This window comes from Natrix helvetica (assembly GCF_964273705.1).
Source record: "Natrix helvetica genome assembly, chromosome: 1".
NCBI classification, from domain to species: domain Eukaryota; kingdom Metazoa; phylum Chordata; class Lepidosauria; order Squamata; family Natricidae; genus Natrix; species Natrix helvetica.
Window position 1 is genome coordinate 223,421,111 of NC_138548.1, and position 21,736 is coordinate 223,442,846.

At 44.2% G+C, this 21,736-nt stretch overlaps 1 protein-coding gene across 1 annotated transcript; it reads right to left on the reverse strand.

Annotated features, from left to right (window-relative positions):
- Positions 1-367: 367 nt before the first annotated feature.
- LOC309385322 (transmembrane protease serine 12-like) lies at positions 368-20,836 on the reverse strand. Its single transcript, XM_081939659.1, has 5 exons — positions 20,601-20,836; positions 14,498-14,693; positions 3,469-3,734; positions 1,279-1,421; positions 368-661 (listed from the first exon to the last, which is right to left on the reverse strand). The coding sequence occupies exons 1-5, from the start codon at positions 20,689-20,691 to the stop codon at positions 431-433; spliced, it is 927 nt and encodes a 308-aa protein (XP_081795785.1). The 5' UTR covers positions 20,692-20,836; the 3' UTR covers positions 368-430.
- Between the last annotated feature and the right edge of the window lie 900 nt (positions 20,837-21,736).

The following is a 21,736-nucleotide window of genomic DNA, read 5'->3' on the forward strand; positions in this document are numbered from 1 at the left end:
ATCCTGCACAGCAGCCTTCGGTTGGGCTGAGGGGAAATGATGGCCCCAAACTCGCCCACTGAGCTTCTGTGACTCAGGGTAAACTGGAACCTGGGTCTCCAGGTGCCAGTCGGATACCTAAACCAGAACATCACTCTCTCATTCCCTCTTCTGGGCAACTGAATACACCCATTAACTCAACCCCACCTTGACTCTGTTTGGTATAATATGGGGCAGAAAGAAACAGGCTTTCTATCCTACAACAATAAAGAGCGTTCATAGAGTTTATTACAGATGAAAATGCATGCTTTAATATATCAATGAGCAAATTAAAATGATAAACTTTATTGATAAATAATATGTTTCAGAAATAATGAGATTACAAGGTAATGCAATGTGTTTAAAAAACAATGATAAATTTATAGCACATTAAAAAAGCAGGTTTGTTGTTTCATACAATTAGACGGAAAATGTTCCACACCAAAAACAAAAAAAGAACCTGCTGAATGTTCACAGTGTTGGTTTTGCTAAGTTGTCTCTTTACCCAGTTCATGTACTTAGGCAAATTAGTGTAAACTCCTGGAAATTTTGGTCGGCCACAACCAACACCATAGCTGGTGATTCCTACAATGTAATATTTAGAATCTGATAAATAGCATACAAGAGGTCCACCACTATCTCCCTGAAAAATGAAAAAGATAACAATGAGTAGTGATTCTAGCATTTGAAAGCATGAATGCATAAAGGCTATCCCTCCTCTTATTTAGTTTTCTAGTGAACGTACAGCAGCCATGTATCTTCAGTGACATTCACCATTCTCATTCCATTATGGCAAACTGAGAACAAAGAAATAGGTCTTCCTCATGGCCACATTAGTGTCCATTCCTCCTGACTTGAGTAAGTATGAAAGCGCTGTCCCCACAGTAGAGCCTGATGTAGGCTGAGAACAGTTTGCTTTTCTTACAGATTTAATTTGCAAGAGGCAGTCCACTGAAGGAGGGAAATTTTGTTGATTTTATAAATTACCTCTGGTTTATTTGCATTGAAATCAGTAGGATAAATTAGTCAACTTCACTCTCACTGATTATATTAGAATGAAAGCATTATTTGGCTGGGCTCTAGAATAGCAAAAGCAGTGGTAATTGATCTTTTATCTCAATTCACCAATATCCCACTTATAAAATTCTAATTTTTTTCTGAAATTTCCTATCTGCTGTAGTGCATTTGGAAATTGTTAATCTAGTAAACCTAGCTTGATATTAAGTGAATGTGATTTGAGTCAAATCTATGTCCATTTACCCGACAGGTATCAACACCTCCAGTTTCAGAGCCAGCACAGAAAGCAGTATCTGGTATTGATCCTGCATGCCAGTCATATTGATTGCAAGTGTCTAGTGAAAAAATTTGTAGCTGAGCTTCTTGCAATATGAGGATGCCTTTACCTGTAAGGAAAGCAATAGCTTTTAATTCATTTGTTTCTAATCTGCAACAAGAACTATGTAAAAATGCTGAATTGGCAGTTCTTGATCTAATGCTAACACACCAGTCCAATTATCCTATGCAATTGAGAGGATATACGTATCTCAATGGTGGGATATGACCAGTATGTCCCGGTATGCGCATACCGGTGCCTGCTGGGAGCACCAGGTACTGTTCTGGTACGGTGCTCTGGAGGCCCCACTGGCCTGCCCGACCTCCTTACCTGTATTTGAGCTGATCGGGGCTTTCACGCACGGAGCATACAGTGCCTGCGCAACATTCGAGCAGCTGGAACGTCGCAGTGTCATGGGAGGTAAGTACACATGCGTGCCCTGCATGTGTGCTGCGCGTGTGCCCATAGTGGATGCCCGGCTCTGTTGCACTGTACCTGTTGCACCAGGATCTGGAACCCACCACTGATCTATCTCTATTTTTTGGAGTATAAGATGCACCTTTTTCCCTCCTAAAAGAGTGTGAAAATTTGGGTGCATCTTATACACCAAATGTAGCCCCGCCCACTCACCGGCCTCCACACTTTGGCCTCTGCCTCCCAGCAATTTACCTCCTGCATCCTGAAACAGCTGATCATTGGAGGCCCCTGCTTAAATTGAAATTGAGAGTGAAACTTGCTGTTTGCTGCAACAAGGCAAATTGATGGGAGGCAGAGGCAGATTTTTTTTCTTCTAATTAGGCTAAACTGAAACAGGCTGTTTGCTCTTTGCTGCAAGGAGGTAAGTCAATAAGTACAAATGCCTATATAGAATGTTCAAATTATTAAGACTTATTTTTAAAAAACTGCTTTATTATTGTTCTTGACAACCTAACAAAATGATGCTTTTTAAAATAAATGCTTAATCTGAAGAGGCCCAGTGCCTCAGAATCTGAATCTTGTATTGCTCATGAGCTATTCGTGTCAATCATTTGATACCTTTTAAAAAATATTTACTAAAATCATTGGGAACAGAAATGTGAGTTTCAGTAAAATACTCATTTTAATGGCTACAATTCTAACCAGAACAATTTTCTCTCTTGAAATGTCTACTGTTACGTATTTCCAGAATTGTGAACAGGTCTTCATTATTAGTAAACTCCTATTTAAGCATTTTTGCAATAGTACAATGCATAATTAGATGGGAATGTTTCTTTTCTTCCTCTTTAGGTTACATGTCAGAATTTGAATTTTCTTTTTACTGATCCGATAATCTGACAAAACCATATTGCTGTATATAGTCCATTTTTCCATTTTAGTGCTTTTGCTGGGTAACTGGGTACAATATCATCAATGTTTAATTCCAATTTATATTCAGAATACAATAAAATCTTAGTATTTTAACTTCTCAAATTTTATTTTCATGACATATTATCCTTTTGCAAAGAGAAGGACATAGTAAAGAGGAACAAATGCCCTGCAAACAGATCATTTTTAAAGACTGAAATCTAGGAAAAGATGTGAATAAAAATTATCACATATTGTTTATATGAGTCATTCCCATGTTATTATTTTCCAGAAGTAGTACATACAACTCCCATTATATCCAGCTACCATGACTCTTGTGTATATAGTACAAATTTGAAAATCTTGAAATGCAAATCTGTGAATATCAAGTATGTCTAACTGAGAATAGTATCCAAAAGGAGCTCCCTCTTGATTGTACTTTTCTGTGTGTAATATAAGAGAGAAACAGTTGACTGTAGTGATTAAAAGCACCAAACTAGAAACTGGGAGACTGAGTTCTAGTCCCAGCTTAGGCGTGAAGCCAATTAAGTGACATTGAGTCAATCATTCTCTCTCAGTCCAAGAAATAAGACAACCACAAGCCACTTCTGAAAATATAGTTGCCAAGAAAACTGCATGGATTTTTCCAGGCAGTCACCAGGAGTCAGGATGATTTGAAGACACCCCCCCCCCCTGCCAAGTATTATTCTCAGTGCAAATAAACTTTCTGAGGCCACTAAACTCATTTTAACTTGTAACAATAGGTTATTTAAAAGCAAAAATAAAACACTTACCTTTTTCTTTATTCATTCCCCACCCACTTATAAAACATTTCATATCAGAAGTCAGGGCAAGATTAGGTTTAGGCAAGCAGATGGGCTGAATATAGTCATTAAATATGACAGGTTTGCTTAGTTGAAACACAGCAATATCATCTTCATATTTTGCTGAATCGAAGTAAAAATAGACCTTGATGTCTTTTATGCGTCTTTTTATAGTATATGTTTTGTGTTTGAAAAGATGATGCAAGCCAATCACAGCCCTCCACATCTCTGGATCCCTGGGAGAAAATAAAGTATCTTTAAAAGTTAGTAATTATTATGTAAATGTAATTCCAGAGAGATGAAATTGTTTACTTCAAAATGTGTGCATGGCTAGTAAGCATGGAGCCAGGTTTTATTCAGATGATGACAAAATGGTAGGCTGTTATAGAAAATACAACCAGTTTAAATAGTCATTTAAACTGACCTAAAAATGTAGCATTTGCAAAATCAGATTCAAACAATTTATTGCATTATTTCTAATTCAGGAATTCTCAAATAATGTATCTGAAATGTATAATTTAAATGATTTTATATAGCCAACTTTCTCACAACAGTAAATCTAGGCAGTGAACAAAAGATTATAAACCAAAACATCAATATAACACATGCCCAAGATCTAAGAACGTACAGTATATTCACAATTAGTTTAGAAAACACCCACCAACCCATTCAACAGCAAAGATTGTTTAGCATTCTGGCCGCAATGCCTAAGGAAACAACCAGGTTTAACTGCCTTGTGAGAGACAAACAGAGTGGGGTCCAACTGGATCTCCAGAGAGATGGTGCCTCCCTGATCCAAATCTCCTGAGAGATGGTGCCTCCCTGATCCAAATCTCCTGAGAGATGGTGCCTCCCTGATCCAAATCTCCTGAGCTGTTCCTGAAGGAAGTCGTGGTTGATAGCCCTGAAGACTGTTGAGAAATCAGTAAGGGCCAGGATTAATTCATGACCCATCAGAGGCAATTAACAGGCACATCTAATACTATCTCAGTGCTTCAACAAGTCTGAATCCTGAGTGAAAAGAGAATTTCCTTCCTTCATCCTGAGCTTTATCCTGAAAAGATAAAACTAAGTTGGAGATTGGATTAAATTTGTCCAGTTCCTTTGGGTCCAGCATGGGCTTCTTGAGAAAAGGGTACACTTCTTTCAAGATCAGCAGAACCACTTCATCTTGTAAAGAAGCATTAACTACTAGATGGACCCAACCACATCACCTGCCACAAGGCCTTAACCAGCCAAGAGAGACAGAGATGTAAAACAGAGATAGCCAAATTAATAGCTCTGAGGATCCTGTTCATTTCATCAGGCTAACAGGTTCAAACTCTTCCCAGCTAATCAGTTAAGGCTATGCTCAGGCAACTCCATAGGACCTATGCAGTTCTACCTTCTCCAATAGATGCCAAGAGCATTCTCTGTAAATCTTCCCCTGGCTCCTCCTTGTTCATGACAGGCTGGGCAACCTTAAAAAGAGCCACTGATCAACTTTTTGTGAAATCAACAAGGGTGGAAAATTACATACATTTTACCACTTTTACTATTACCAAGTAGGAACCGTATGCAGAGAGAGTTGGGGCCAGGGGAACTGCCAGAACTTAAATCCAATTTTATAATTTCCAAGGAGACTCTGTGCAGGGGCAGAATCAATATGTATAAGAATAAGGACACTATAAAGACAATACCAAATATTTTCTTTTAAGTTTCGAATTGTGTTAAAAGTTTGGGTCATACTCAGTTCACCTTTAAAATCGACCCTGGTTATTTAAATTATTAACTCCTGTTTCTTCTCCTTCCTCACCACACGAGCATAAAGTGAGATAGACTCTATTTGTTTCATAAATATGAATTCATTCTAGCCAGATCTTACTGTATTTTCTTTCCATATTATACTCTAACACGGTAGGGATTTATCATAACTAATTGTGGCCAGCATAAGATAATGTACATTTAATCATACCTTTACTTCAGAGCAGATGATATGCAATCTGAAGATGGAGGTCATTAATCTTTCCTTTGCCATAATTAGATCACTTTCTCATTGAATTACAGCTCACAGATGCTCTGGATCTTTATAAAAGGAAAAGGTAAAGGTTCCCCTGGCACATATGTGCTAGTCATTCCCAACTCTAGGGGGTGATGCTCATCTCCATTTCAAAGCCGAAGAGTCAGCACTGAAGACGTCTCCGTGGTCATGTGGTTCGTGGTCATCCCTCCATGGCGGGATTCTACCGAACCGTTAGAATCCCACCCCTGGACAGAGTCTATAGTGTACAAAGGCTTTAGTGGAGATTGAGACGGAAATAATTATTTCTGTATAATAATCTGGGATTTTTTGAGTTTCTACAATGCAATTCTGCCACGTGCATTCTTGATCCATGCACTCCTCTGGATGGCCAGGTGGAGTGTGAATGACAGTATTTGAGAGATACTCAATGCTTCTTTGGAATAGCGCATACTACCTTCTATAGACCTCTTCGTGGGCTTTGTACCATCAACAATGATAACCTTCTGAACTGCCTTTAAGAAATAGCAGTTTGGGGCACATTCAGTGGTGGCCACATTGCAGAACCAGTTGTGGTTTGGCAGCTTGGGTCGCTGGAACCAGCAGCAACCCAGGCCTGCCATACCCTCGAAATGGTTCCCCAGTTGCCACCGCCAACTTATTTTTCAGTTCTGCGCATGCAGACAACAATTTACATTGCACTGTGCATGCATGCACAGCGTTTCAAGCACGCAAAGCGCGCACGAGCGAACCAGCAATAACTCTGGCCACAACCCACCCCTGCTGCATTGGCACCTAAGTGGGCAGTATTAGTCAATGATTGGGAGAGGCAGTGTTCCAGCCCTTGGGACACTGTTATTTAACATCTACATGAAACTTGTGAGGGAGTCAACCATCAGTTCAAGATGAGGTGTCATAAATAAAGTGATTAAAACCCATTAGTATTTTGGGCCAATCTGGAGATGCCACAAAGTCCTGAAGCCCTGAAGCTGTGTCTGAAAGTTGCAAGGGTGTAGCTGTGGGCGGGGGATGGGGGGGAGATCTGATTAAAATCAGATTAAATCCTACCAAGATGAACCTGCTATTGATATGTAAACATCAAAGCAGTTAGTCTGGGTTTGGATTGTACTCCTGAAATAATTCTATATGACTCATGACCCTTTGTGGATGCTTAGCTGGGTCTTTGCCCATCTTTGGCTAGTGTATCAGTTAAAATCCTGTGTTGGTCAGAATGATTGGAAAATATCAAATCATGCCCAGTATTAGTTATATATGTTCTCAATAAGGGTCGAGATAGCATCCATGCATGGGTTGACACTGTCCGTGCTCTGATTGGACTGAGTCTGATTACTAATTAATTAACCACTATATAACCCCTTCTATTAGTGGTACCGCCCAGTTTTCCGACTCAGTGCACTCTGGGACAGTCGTGTTATCCTTCACTCTTTGGCAAGATTTGAATAATTAGACCAGAATTTCAATTCTATTATTCATTATTACTATTATTACTCTACCATTGCTGTGAGTACAGCCTGCTCCTACCACCAGGCCTTCCGACCCCTGGGAGGAAGGCTACTGTCCACAGGCCTCACGCCTTCCCCCTGCTCACCTCAGTGAGCTCTAGATTCACCTGTGGATTGGGCTAAACGGCACGCAGCAGCAGCGGTGAGAGACAGGCGGCAGAGGCCTTTGACAACCGCGCACACAGGGGGAGAGCCCAGAATGCCGCTCAGCGGCACACAAATTTGCCGGATCGATCTAGCAGCAGCGCGAGGACCACAGGCACTGCGGTGAGCAAGGGGAGGCTTAGAGGCTGCGAATCACTTGAAGGAGCGTGCAGGCCTCTCAGGGGCCTAGTGCCACGCCGGGGAGCCTGGGCCCAGCCGGAAATAAAGGCGCGAACATCATTTTGAAAGGGGGCAGAGCCAGTGTGAGCGACCAGCCGCCGGCGCCATTTTAAGCCTCATTGCAGCTCCCTGGGGACATGGCCGACAGCAGCATGCCGGAATCGTCTTTAACGCTGGCAGGGAGGCAGCGCTGATGGAGCCTGGCCTCCTGGCTGTGGTGGCGACCCCTCCTCCCACCTCTGGGCCCTCGTCACAGACTAAGCCTGCGCACAAAAACCCCTCCTCTGACAGCAAAAGCTCCAAGACAAGGAAGGCTTCTAAGGCCTCTTCCAAAAGTAAGCACTCTGACCCACCGGGTTCGTCCCAGCACCAACTTGATAAGGAGCCGCGGGCACTGGCACAACCAAGCCCATTGCCCCCACATTTAATTTGACTCAGGGCCCATTCAGCCCGATGTTACCGATTAACACATCAGGGCTTTGGGGCACCTCTGGCTCTCAGGGCCAAGGGAGGAGCGCTGAGGCTACCTTCACCCCAACTGCAGCTGGGCTCCACCCAGGGGAGGCTTCCATGCCCCCCCCCGTGTGCACCTACTGCCATGCATGCCATGCCCCCTGCTTGTCAGGACATTATAGCAGAGGCTATAAAACGGGGGATTGCAGCTGGCCTGAAGGAAAAGGCTTCGCTTAATACGGTCGCTCGGGGGTCGACACGTGCAGGGGGGCTTCCACCGCTTTCAGACTCTTCCCAGACACCTGAGCCTGACTGCTGCCCCTCCCCCACCTCAGAAGAGATGTCGACCTGTCAGACGAGGAGGGGCCAGTTGCAGACAAGCCCTCTTATACGGGCCTATTTCCGTCTAACCTGTTCACACCTTTACTCTGCAAAGCCAAGGCGGCATCGGAGCTGGGAGACCAAGCAGCAAGGGAGCCCACGCCTCAGCCCCAGTCAACGAGTGTTTGGTTCACCGAACACAAGATGGAATCCGACGTCATTCCGGCCCCACAGCTGTTTGTCGACACTGTTCAACGTCAGTGGTCCACACCTACGTCGGGTCCGGCCTCGTCGACCACTGACAAACACTTCTATAATGTGGCAGACGGCCTCAACAAGGCACTGTTATGGCCAACAATTGACCTGCCCATTGCAGCCCCCTACACCAACACCACAATGCCGGGGGTGCAGGAGGACATCCTCAAACCGGAGGATAGATGGGCTGACCAGGTCATCCAGCGGGACCACCAGGTGGCTGCCTGGGCGGTGAGGGCCTTGACAGCGGCGTCCTCCCGTTCCAGCCTCAGCTGGCTGGAGCAGTTGCAGCGGCGGATGCCGGTCAGGGATTCAAGGCCCCATCAGGACCTGAATAGAATTATAGCTGCTGTACAGTTCACTGTGGATGTCATTCTGAGCGCCACCCGGTTTGCCTCTAAGGCAATGGGGTCATCGGTGGCGTCACACAGGCTTTTGTGGCTGTGACAGTGGCAGATGGAGGTCAAACATAAATGGCGCTTGGCTTCTGAGCCATACACGGGGGGCACGCTCTTTGGGGACTCTCTCACTCCCCTGTTGATTGAGGGTAAGGATAAACATAAAATCCTCCCCTCCAATCCCAATCTCAGCTCCTTACCCTAAAAGCAACCCTTTCGCAATCAAGAATATGGAGGTTCCAACAGGCAGCAGGAGTATTCCTCCTCATGGTATCGCCCACAGGGGGGGATTCTTTCAGAGGTCCCGACAACAACAGTATCAGCAGCAGAGGAGTAATCAGTCTAAGCACCCCTTTCGAGGAGGCGGTAACCGATACTACCGCAGACCTTAATCCTTCTCAGGAACAGTCCCCCATTGGAGGCAGGTTGCATTTTTTCGCTGACCAATGGGAGATCACAACCACTGATGCCTGGGTTAGGACCACAGTCAGGTTCGGTCTGGCCTTGGAGTTTGTTTCCACACCCCCAAAGTTTTTTCTTTGTTGTCCAGTTTCTAACAACCCCCAGAGGAGGTCCCTTATGTAGTCCGCTATACAACATTTGCTTGATTGCTAGGGCTATTCAGGAGGTACCAGCCGGACAAGCCGGCTGTGGTTTCTATTCTGTTCTGTTTGTCATACCTAAGGCCTCTGGAGAGTGGAGGGCCATCCTTGATTTGAAACATTAAACAAGTTTGTCAAATATAGACGTTTCAAGATGCATTCCTTAATCGCTACCCTGGAAGGTATTCGCGAAGGTGATTTTCTATCCTCAATTGACTTCACAGAGGCGTACCTGCATGTGCCTATCCAGAGGGAATATAGGCAATTCTTGTGTTTCTGTTACATGTCACATCATTACCAATACAGGGCTTTGCTCTTTGGCCTTTCCTCCGCACCCCGGGTTTTCACCAAGGTATTGGCAGTTTTGGCGGCCCATCTACCTTCTATCCTGGTCAGGGTACAGCTATATCTTGATGATATATTGATTCAATCTAGTTCCAGGGACAGGGCGGTGTCAGATCTCCATCTCACATTAGATGTCTTGAGGGAGCATGGGTTCTCCATCAATGAAGCCAAAAGCCATTTCACTCCCACAACTCGTATTTTACATCTAGGTGCTTGGATAGATACAGTGGGAGGTCAGGTTTTCCTTTCGGAGGAACGGCTCAACAGCCTTAGGCATATTGTGACAGAGGTGCTACGCGGTCACAGGGTATCCTTGGCCCCTCTATCCAAGTTGTTGGGAAAAATGGTTTCTACTTTTTCCATAGTACCCTGGGCTAGGTTACGCACAAGGGAGTTGCAATGGTTCCTCCTCCCCTACCAGAAGGCCAACTGCAGTGTCTCCTTAGCCAAGGTTTTGTTACCCGAGTAGGTTCGCCAGTCCCTCAGCTGGTGGAGGTCCCCGGCCATAGAGAAGGGATGCCATTTTAGGGCGGTCGATAGGGTGACGGTTACCACTGATGCCAGCCTTTACGGTTGGGGGACCCATATGGGAACGCAAATGGCTCAGGGACAATGGTCAAGAGAGGAGGCGGAGAAGAGCATCAACTGGTTAGAGTTATGGGCTATAAGACTAGCCCTGTTGAGCTTCCAGGAATCTGTCTCTAGATGCCATTTCCTCATTCTTACGGATAATATGATGGCCAGGGCCCACATTAATAACGGGGGTACTAGGTCAGGTGGCCTCATGGCAAAGGCGAGTCTCTTATTTTCCTGGACCGAGGGGACCCTCGGGTCCATCTCCGCAGAGCATATATCGGGCATCACTAATATCATGGTGGATTGGCTTAGTAGATCTAGGGTTGACCAAGCTGAATGGCTTCTGCACCCTTGTCTTTTTCAGGAAACAAGACAGTTGTTTGGACTTCCTATCGTCGACCTGTTTGCCACCGCGGACAACACCCAGCTGCTGAGGTTTTTCTCACGGTTCAACACATTGGGGGCGGAAGCAATGGATGCCCTTCGCTGCCCCTGGCCCAGGGGGTTACTTTATGCGTTTCCTCCGATCCCTCTTCTTCACAGGGTCATCCGCAGAATCATCAGCCTGGGAGCGGAGGTCATCCTTCTGGCACCTCACTGGCCTCGGCGCCCCTGGTTCGCTGACCTTCGGTCACTGTTGGTGGAGAGACCTTGGAGGATCGCACCAGACCGGGTTGTCCTCACCCAGGGGTCTCTACGACATCCGGAACCACAGTGGTTACAACTGACCATCTGGCGGTTGAGTGGCTCGCGCTGAAGGAGGGAAATCTCTCTGATAGGGTCATTTCTACCATACAGGCCTCCAGGAGGGCGTCTACAGTCCGCATTTATAATGCCACCTGGAAAAAATTTTCACGTTGGTGCGTGGACAAGCAGATCTCACCAGTTCAGTCTACCATTTCCCAGGTTCTGGAATTTCTGCAGGACAGTTTGGAAAAGGGGCTGTCTCCCAACACCCTTAGACGACAGGTGGCGGCCCTTAATAGTGTACTTACCTGGGGTGGGGGTCAGTAGTTAGCACATCATCCCAACATCTGGGCTTTTTTGAAAGGGGCGGTTAACCTCAAACCCCCAGCGGTACATCAATATCCGACCTGGGATCTGGCCAAGGTCCTGGAAGTCCTGATTGATCCACCTTTTGAGCCTTTGCGGGAGGTGTCCTTGCAGATGCTTACCTGGAAGTCAGCCTTCCTGGTGGCCGTAACGTCCGCAAGGCGTATATCTAAACTGCATGCCTTGTCTGTGTGGGAGGATCTCTGCAGGTTCCATGAGGATAGAGTGGTCCTCAGGCTGGACCCCTCCTTCATACCACAGGTAGGGTCCTGGTTTCATCGCACACAGGAAGTGGTACTTCCAAAATTTTATCCTTCTCCCAGTCATGAACTGGAACATCGCTGGCACAAGTTAGATGTGCGCTGGGCGCTGGGCATTTACATTGAGCACACAGCAGGCCACAGGCATTCCGAGGCCCTTTTATTTCGTTCCATTTATTTCCCCTGGGGCAGAGGGTTTCAACAGCGACCATTGGACAGTGGGTCAAGCGATGCATTGCTGTGGCGCATGACTTGTGCCATGAACCGAGACTGGTTGGGGTGATCGCCCACTCTACAAGGAGCGTTGCCACAACTACGGCATGGGCGACGTGTCTCTGGAAGAGATTTGTAGGGCGGCTACGTGGATCTCCCCGTCCCCATTCGTTCACAATTACAAGCTTGACAGGTTCGCTTCAGCAGAAGCTCCCTTCGGAAGGAGGGTGCTCCAGGCAGTTCGATCAGTTGAACCAGTCCAGGAACAGTCGTTTGCTCACCCTTGAGTATTATGTGGCTTGGGTATGTCCCATGCATGGATGCTACCTCCACCTTTATTTAGAAAGGACGTTGGTATCTTATCTGATAAGCCTCTTCAAATAAGCTGGAGATAGCATCCAGCCCCGGCCATTCTTGGACTGTTCTTCGTCTTCCTGGGACTGTTTCTTCTGTTGATGAGTTCGAATGCTTATATTGCTCCCTTTAATGTTGTAACCTTTTTTTCTTGGAATCACTAAACTTGAATTTATTGGGATAACACGAGGAGTCTGTCTTTTTTTCTCTTAGCAGGAAAACTGGGTGGTACCACTAATGGAAGGGGTTATATAGTGGTTAATTAATTGTAATCAGACTCAGTCCAATCAGAGCACGGACAGTGTCAACCCATGCATGGATGGAGGAGTATCAGGTAAGATACCAATGCCCTTTTTAGTTTTATTGTTCACTGCCCAGAGTCTATACGGATTTGATAATAAATAACAATCTGAGTTAATTTGGAAAAGCTTTGTGGCTTACACAGAAATCTAAACAACTATAAAGCCATACATATTCTTAGTATCTATATACTCCTGAAATTCCTACCTTAAATAAAGGTTATCTTCACACCATTTTTACAAATAGCGCTTTAAAAATATTATTACTGCAGATACTTGTGGAGAAGCCAAAAATCTTAGGTGCCAAAATGCACCTAAAAATTGCATTCAGCTTATCCACATTTGGCTTTTATGTGGGCGTATGCAGTAATAACTTTTCAAAAGCACCCATACATCATATAATATGCCTGCAAATAAGTCCATTGGTGGTTAAGTAGATCATGGAATTTTTAAGCAAACGCCATGAAAAATGTGGGTTGGTTCATTGGTGGATGGTGCATTTTTCATGGTATTTTGGTTAAAAATTTAAGAGTCAACTTAGTTACAAGTATATACATTATTATTGTGACAACACTCTTAAAAAAATCAAAAAGCCCTGATCATGCAGATAAAAACACACATCAGCTTTATAGGCATAGCATTATTAACAAAATCTTTCTTCCTAGTACCAACAGTATTTTGCTTGCATTTAGTTTTTACTTAGAGGTTTCTCTCATCTCATCTCTCTCTCTTATATCTCTCATCTCATCTCTCTCTCTTTTTCTTGTTCTCTCACTAAGATTACCTATCTTATTCATACACATATTTTCCTTGACTAGGCAAAGTTTGATAGATGAGTAGACCCATAGAACCCCATTTTTCAAAATCCAATCTCTTGATAGTAGAGGAAAGTAAGCAAGGAAGCAAACAAAGAGCTTGGAAGCCTCTCTGACTCCCTTTAGGACCCAGCTTTTGTTGTGACTGTTTCTGCTATAGCCGCTTTTCTTCAACTCCTCAGGACAAAAAGCTGTAGAAAGATTTTCTGTGCTTGCTTGCTTGCTTCCTTTCACCATGAGTCAAAGTAAGGTTTTTAAAAGGGACAGAGATTGAGGGCAGAGATGGAGGCTTTAGTTTTTAACACCTAATGGGGAGGGGGAGAAAGATCAACAAGTCTCACCTTCCCAGCTTTTTTTGTTTTTGTTTTATTGAAGGAATGTGGCTTTCTGGGGGAGGGAGGAGGTAGTTAATGGAAGGGAAAGGTTTTGGGATGCTTGTTCTGCAGCTGCTGCTGCTTTTGCATGCAAGGGCTGGCTCCCCAAAGAATAGCAAGAGCCAGAAGGGAGTTTGGAGTCTCCCAACAGTCAGCTGATTGGGGCAGACAGTTCTGAAAACAGATGCTCTTTCCATAAGGAATTGCCAGTGCTGAAAATGGCAGCCACTCCCAGGAGGCATGGGAAGCAGCTGCAAGTGCTCAGGGTCCAGGTGGGGAGGGATGGGAGAAAGGGAGAGGTGGTGTGTTGTAAGGACATGGGTTGCATCCAGGTTAATCAGTGACCAGCAGGAGTTTAGCCTTGCCCTGACCATCACTATTGGCATTGTTGAAGAGGCATCCTATATTGTAGAGCAAGACTTATGTTCCAAGAAGAGGGAAAATACTATTTTTAAACCAGAATAGCTAATGTATGCTGCTCCTGCAGAGGGTTAAAAGTGAAAGGAAAGCAACATCATGAGGTTATGTTCTTTATTGCCACACTTAGTGAGATCTGATTTGATTTTTACTTTGGAGTTTATGGTGATAATATACAATTGCAGAAATTGATATTGAATGTCTTTTTGTTACTCTTCCTGTTCCTAAAATTAATTTCGAATCTGAGAACTCAGATGAAGATTCCAGATACTTCTCTCAATCTGGAAAACGGTTCAGGTGAAGATGATTCAAAATAGATATTTAAAAATATAAATTTCTAAATTTGGCACCTATTTTTTATCCATGTATTTTTTCTTACACTAAAATCTATAAAAATATAGGGATAGGTAATACGTACGGTTTTTTAATACAGCAGTGTGCAGCTGACAATATTGTGCAGTTATTAATTAAAGTTCCACCACATAAATGGATAAATCCTCCACCATGGATATATACTTGAAGGCTAACTATCCATGGCCATGCCCCCTCCTCAGATTCATTTCCACCTACAATCCGACTTCCTGATGTGCTTATAGCAGGCCTTATTCCACACTCTAGAAATGAAATCACAATTGTTAGATTTGAGTTTATAAATGCAAATTTTAGGGTTTATCTGAATAGCCATACTTTTCAGTACACACACCTACATACATACATAGTCAAAAAGAATCAAGAAGTTGATTTCAATAAATATTTTTAAACTATTTCTTAACATCATTGTATATAAATACTTGCTCTATTTCAATGATGGAAAATATCTGGCCCTTTGGCTGTTCCTGTCATGCCCAATGTAGGGGTTGTAGCAATGTAGGCTCTTCTCCTGGATCCCACCAGTCAAAATTCCTTGGCTGATGGGGTCCACATTAGGCCCTTTCTGTCAGCACAATTAGGCGGGCCAATCCCATTGAGAAAAGATAATTCTGTGGATATCCTGAACACATGCCAAAAAGGGCTTTAAACCAAGACCTTGGCTTAAGGTGTTAGTACAGGCATCCAGAAGCAGATTGGCAGCCAATTGCAGCTCAGATAACATTGCTATTACTGTTGTGTATTACCCTAGGTCAGTGGTGGGCAACCTTTTTTTTCAACTGAGCCAAATCTCGCCAAAACCACGATTGAAATTTATTTTGAGAGCCACATTTTTAAAACTGAAAATACATAGGATGGTACACTGTTTTTAGTTTCAATAAGTTTTTATTGAGAATATTCTGCATGCAAGTATCCACATAGGTCGGGAGGATACAAATAACACAACTAATAAAACAAAAACTTTAGAACGATATTATTTATCGATAACGTTAAATTCCGTAAAATTTGCCTTACAATGTAGAGAAAATTACATCCTGACAATGACTGACAAAGTCACAACCACTAATGTGAACATTGGCCTTGCATTTCCTTGGATAGTTTGAGTAAGTCAGGCTTGTATGTTGTTGTTTTTAATTTCATCTCTCTCTCCCACTTTCTTTTTTTCTTTTTCTTTCTCTCTCTCTCTCTGGCTCTTTGTCTCTCTCTCCCTCCCTCCCTCTCTGTCTCCCTCTGTCATTTTCTCTGGGTGTCTATCTGTCTGCCTCTCTCTCTGTATCTCTGTCTCTCTCTCCTCCTTCCCCCATCTCTGTCACTCTGTGTGTGTGTGTGTCTGTCTCTGTCTCTCCCTCTGTCCTATGACTGCAGAATGCTGCAAAATACCATAAATGCAGGCCAGTTATTGAGTGTTTCAAATGTGATTGGAACACTCAACAAGGTGACCACAGTGTGTGTGTGTGTGTGTGAGTGAGACAGACAGACAGACAGACAGACAGAGGAACAGAGAGAGTGAGTGAGAGAGGGAATCAGAGAGAGACTGACAGAGTCTGACAGAATCAGAGAGGTACTTTTAACTACCTGGCAGCGGCGTTTTGCCTTGGGGGGCTCCTCAGAACATCCCAAGACTTCGGAGGGAAGCTTACAGCCCGGAGCAGGAGCAAAGCCCCTTTCCCAACTGGCCCTTCCTCCCTCGGAACGCTTCGGAGGGAAGCTTCTGCAAAAGCCCGGGCGAGTGACAACAAGTTCCCGCCGTTACGAAGTCTCCGAGGCTGTAATTTTCTGAGCTGTGCGCGCGTGCCTGTTTTCCACGGCATAGAGCAGCGGTGAGATTCTGCGCGGCGAGCGATGATTCCGGGGGCCATCCGGGAAGAGGAACGCGAGGTGGGACCCTGCCCCCCCACTGATGGCCTCCGGAATCATCGCTCGTCGCTGCTCCATGCCGTGGAAAACAGGAGCGCGCGCACAGCTCAGAAAATTACAGCCTCGGAGACTTCGTAACGGCGGGAACTTGTTGTCACTCGTCTGGGCTTTTGCAGAAGCTTCCCTCCGAAGTGTTCCGAGGGAGGAAGGGCCAGTTGGGAAAGGGGCTTTGCTCCTGCTCCGGGCTGTAATTGCGCCTATGTTTTCCACGGCGTGGAGCAGCGGCGCAATTACAGAGGCTAGCTGCAGAGTCCTGACTTTTGGGGCGGCCGCCCGAGAGGAGGGAGGGGAGCGGGCGCCCGGCACACAGAAGAGCCGCATTAAAGTGTGTAAAGAGCCGCATGTGGCTCGCGAGCCGCGGCTTGCCGACCACTGCCCTAGGTGTCTTCCAAACTGTTCATGCCACTGCATTCTGAACCAATTGTAGCTTTCAAATACTCTTAAAGGGTAGCCCCATGTAGGAGAACATTGCAATAATTCCACTGTTTTGGAAAACAGTAGACTTTAGGATATAATACTTCAGAATAACTACTAAAAGGAGAAATCTTTACATGGCTGTAGGGCAACTTTTAAGATTATTTGGGTTGGCACAGGTTTATCTGACTTATTAGGTTCTTGTTTATATTCCAGGGTTTGTCAGCTTGCATGAGAAACAAATGTTCAATCTAGCCAAGGTCTTGCATTCTTGATATTGTGAAAATAAGGTCGTGAGGTTTTGGTACCAGTCTTTGATAAAACAATGGTATATTCCCCCTTCAGATGGGAGCTTTATCGACACCCAGACCTAGCACTGGGTCCTCAGTGCATTGGCTGTCATGGAGTCTCTGTTATTCTACCACTGGAGATTTCAATAACTGAACAGAGAATTGTTATCTTGTTTGACATGTATTTCTGTTTAAATCTGTCTACTAAACTTAATAATAAGGCTTTAAAACTTGTTACATACTGTTGTGTTTATTGTCCCTGGATCCTCAAAGAATCAATTGTCTGGCACTTGACATTACCCGACACTTGGCCATACAGATATTGATTAAAAATTCTATTTATTATTCCACATTCCTGGGCATAAATCTCAGAAAGGGGCTTTCAAACACCAACAAGCAATCATAAAACAGAACAAATAAATAAATCCCACCTCCTGCCAGATCTTTTCTCCAGAGCACTTAGCAGTCACGAAGCAAAGGGAAAAAATCACATTTCTGTGGTGCTTTTCATTGATTGATTGATCATTTTCTTGAAAATTACCCATCAGCTGCCAAATCTCGTACAATGTGGGTCCTTTAATAAGGCTCATAAGTCCGTATCTAGCTACATAACTGTTCTCTTGCTAAACACAGTCTCACGGAACCAATAAGTGAGCACAAATCCAAACTCCACTTTTTTAAACTTGAGATTGTATTAGATATATAGAATACCAAGGCCATTGGTTTTACATTGGTTTGTACCAGCGGTGAGATTCACTTACATTCCCTACTGGTTCACAAAAGAAGCACACACACACAGAAGGTCGCGCACTACATCGGAGCAGGGGGGTGGGGGGTGGAGCCTCCTGAAGCCGATACTGGTTCGACCAAACTGGAGAGAACCAGCTGAATACCACCTCTGGTAATAATAATATAATTTCCTCATTTGCATTTACGTATAGGAAAATATGCTCCTGAGTCCTCTTTTGCTGCCACATTCTCATGGCATTGCCTTTATTTTGTTGTTAATCTACAATTGAGCAAATCCTATTCTATACTCAGTTGTTCTAAGGTGACGGGTACTTTTCCGCCTTTGGCTAATTGTGATCATTGTCAGCTTCAAGATGTGAAAAATCAGCTTCAGCTCTATCTACAGAGACCATGGATTATCTTGGTCTTGTACTTTACATTATACTATATATACTATACTGGAAGTGATGGGTTGAGGAATACAGACTTTTCTCCATATTGACTATCTTTCACCTTCCACAGATGAGTTATCTGATAAACACAATCATGTACAGAATATAGCAACTCCAGGGCAGCCTGTCTCACTTTATCACAAACACCCCACACCCCACACACATGCATTACGTGAATCAGATTTCCTATAGTTCTGATTGCGGCTTTAGTATTCTTTGAAAACATTACAAACCCACTTTCAACATAGGCCACTTGGAGAGCTGAAGCAGGCTAGAGAAGCTGTCCAGTAAAAGCAGGAGGCCTCTCCTGCCTTACAGAGTCAGAATAGAATGACTCACAACAGCCAGGTGAGTGTGGCTGGAGGGACATGGTCAGGTGGGTGCAGAACAAGTCACCCTGGCCAAGTTAGACATGGAGCCAACTTGGCGTCCCGTCAGAAGAAAAATCACCTGGAGATGTGCCGGCAAATAGGAAGCAGCAAAATTTGAAATGAAAATGGATTCCCTCCCCCCTTGCAGAAATACTCTCATTTTCCTTTATGAGGACAGGTTTCCCTGCAAGTTTGCAATTAAAGGGAAGGGAAAGCCTGCCTCATCTACTCCAAGTCATATGGGTGGAGCCAGCTGCACCTAATCCTCCCTCCCTCCCTTTCTTCTTCTAATATTTTGCCTAGTAAAGATAATTGCTTCTACTCTTTTGTGATACTTTATAATGCTGTTCTAAAATGACTAGCTATATGGATAGCTTTGATTTTTGCCCTGCATGACCATTTTTACATTTCTATAAAACCAACTGTTCTTTTAAGTTCCCTTCCCTTTGTTAAATTTGCAACAATTGTGAATACATGAATGTCTAATTTTCTTAGAATAGGGCTTAGAGCACTCTATATTGGATATCTCTCCCATTTGCTCTGGGCTTGTTTTCCTGATTTTTCAAAAACATTTGGCAATAATTTAGAACTAAAGGAGTGAGAAACAATATTATCAAATTTCTTGGCTACACCATCTGGGTTAAGAATTCCAAAGTTATTTCCCATCCCTTCCGTGATCATAATTAAAGTGGAAAATGTGTTGGTGTAAGTAATGTAAACATATACAAATTAGGACAAAAATCCTAACCTGCCTAGACTGTTAATATAAAAATTGAAAAGTGAGGTAAGACATGTATAGAATTAGAGAGCATTCCAAAGTGGGTTGTGGCTGTCATTCAAGCTAATGTTAATATACATGTAGTCCTTGATTTATGACCACAATTGAGCCCTAAATTTCTATTGCTAAGCAAGATAGTTGTTACGTGAGCTTTGTTTTTACAACCTTTCTTGTCACAGTTGTTAAGTGAATCACTGCAGTTGTTAAATTAGTAACATGGTTGTTAAATGAATCTGGCCTCTCCATTCACTTTGCTTGTCAGAGATGATCGCATAACCCCAGGAAACTGCAAACAGCATAAACACAAGCCAGTTGCCAAGCGCCCAAAATTTAATCAAGTGATCATGGGGATGTTGCAACAGACTTAAGTATGAAAAATGGTCATAAGACTTTTTCCAGGGCTGCAAACGGTCACTAAACCAATGGTCATAAGTCAAAGATAACCTGCATAGCTTGTGTAATACTGTATCCAGTTCTGGTCACCATGATACAATAAAGATGTTGAGACCCTGGAAAGTGTGCACAGAAGAACAAAAAAAAAAGTGTCGAGGCTAAATTGTACAATGAATAGTTGGAGGAGTTAGGCATAACTAGCCTACTGAAGCCAACGGTTGGGAGGGGGGGCATGATAGCTGTCTTCCAGTACTTCCAGAGGCAGGACAAGAAGTAATGAGGGGAACCTGCCAAAGAGAAATCCAACCTAGAAGTAAGAAGAAATGTTCTGACAGTGAGAGGGATTAATCGGTGGAATAGCTTCCTTCCTGGAGTTGTGGATGCTTTTTCACTGGAGATTTTCAAGAACAGATCAGACAACCATTTGACTGATGAGGCTTGTGCCTTCAGCTGGGGGTTGAACTAGAAAACTCTGAGGTTACTTCCAGCTTTCTGATTCTATGAAGGTCCAAAGTAAGGTTAAAAAAAGAAAGCCAGCCAGTTTCCAAAATATGTTCCTTAAAGTACCGGTATATCAAACGAACCAGCCGGCTATTTGGGTTTGCGAGTCAGAGGTGCCGCAAAGAGCCGGGAGCGGACCGCCAGCGCTTGGCGCCTATACCCCTTCCCAAGGCTCCTGGGAGGGCCTGCGGCCGTCATACCCAGGCTCGCTGCTCGCTGGCCTCGTCCCGAAGTACCAGGAGCCGAGCCTGCCTAGGTTAAGCGCCCGCCCAACCCGCTACCCGAAGGCGGGAGAAGGTGGCCTCACCGTTTCCATCGCTCGCAAGGGAAGAGGTCGCGCAGAATAGCGCCAGGGAAAAAAGGGAAACGACCGCGAGTAGGGAACTCCGGTTAATCATCCTCTCAGGGGAGAAAATGGCGGCCTCTTTTCCCGCTCGCCGTCAGCGAAGGAAGAGGCTGGAAGGAGCCGACGAGGCGGTTGAACCAGGCCTAGGGAAGTGATTCGCGCGCCTTCCCGCAACAGGTTCTTGGAACTCGGCCTCCGACAGGCTTCGCCGACACGTGAAAGGTCCGGGTTTTTCGACCAGCGCGAGAGAAAGGGAGAGGTTTTAATCCGCTTCCCTGCGGTTATTTACCAATTGTCGAGATGCGATTCTAATCCCCGTGAAGTAATCGATTTCTACGCCGCTTATCTTCCTGTATCTTTTTAATAGGCATGAAAGGTAAACCAATAAATGTATTTATAGCCTGGGCCTATATTTGGTTTTCAATTCGGGAACTTGACTCGAGGTACATACAGTAGTGCTCCCTCCTCCCATTTTCCTCACCACTATCCTGCACAGCAGCCTTCGGTTGGGCTGAGGGGAAATGATGGCCCCAAACTCGCCCACTGAGCTTCTGTGACTCAGGGTAAACTGGAACCTGGGTCTCCAGGTGCCAGTCGGATACCTAAACCAGAACATCACTCTCTCATTCCCTCTTCTGGGCAACTGAATACAGCCGTTTAAGTACTGTAGGAAGTTAACACCCACCCCTCTCCTAGAAGAATGAAATATCCTGGGAAATATTGAAAAGGCAGAATATTCTATTTCCCTGGATAAGAAATGGAGAAACATGTTTTTAATCAGGAGATAGGCTCACTCTTAATAGCCCCCACCTTTGTCAATGGGCCATTAAAAGGGGAGAGCCAAAAAAATTAGGGATCAGGGTCCAATGCATATAAAAAGGCTGTATAATGTATTGATAGAAATAGACTCAGAAACAGAATTAGTTAAAGATTGTATGATAAAATGGGCACAAAATTTCGAGGAACCAATAATGATGGAAACATGGGAAGAGATTTGGGTAAGAAATGTAAAATTTACACAAGCCCAGAACTTGAGAGAGAATTTCTATAAGATGTTGAACAGATGGCATTTAGATCCAAAAAGGCTAGCTTGTATG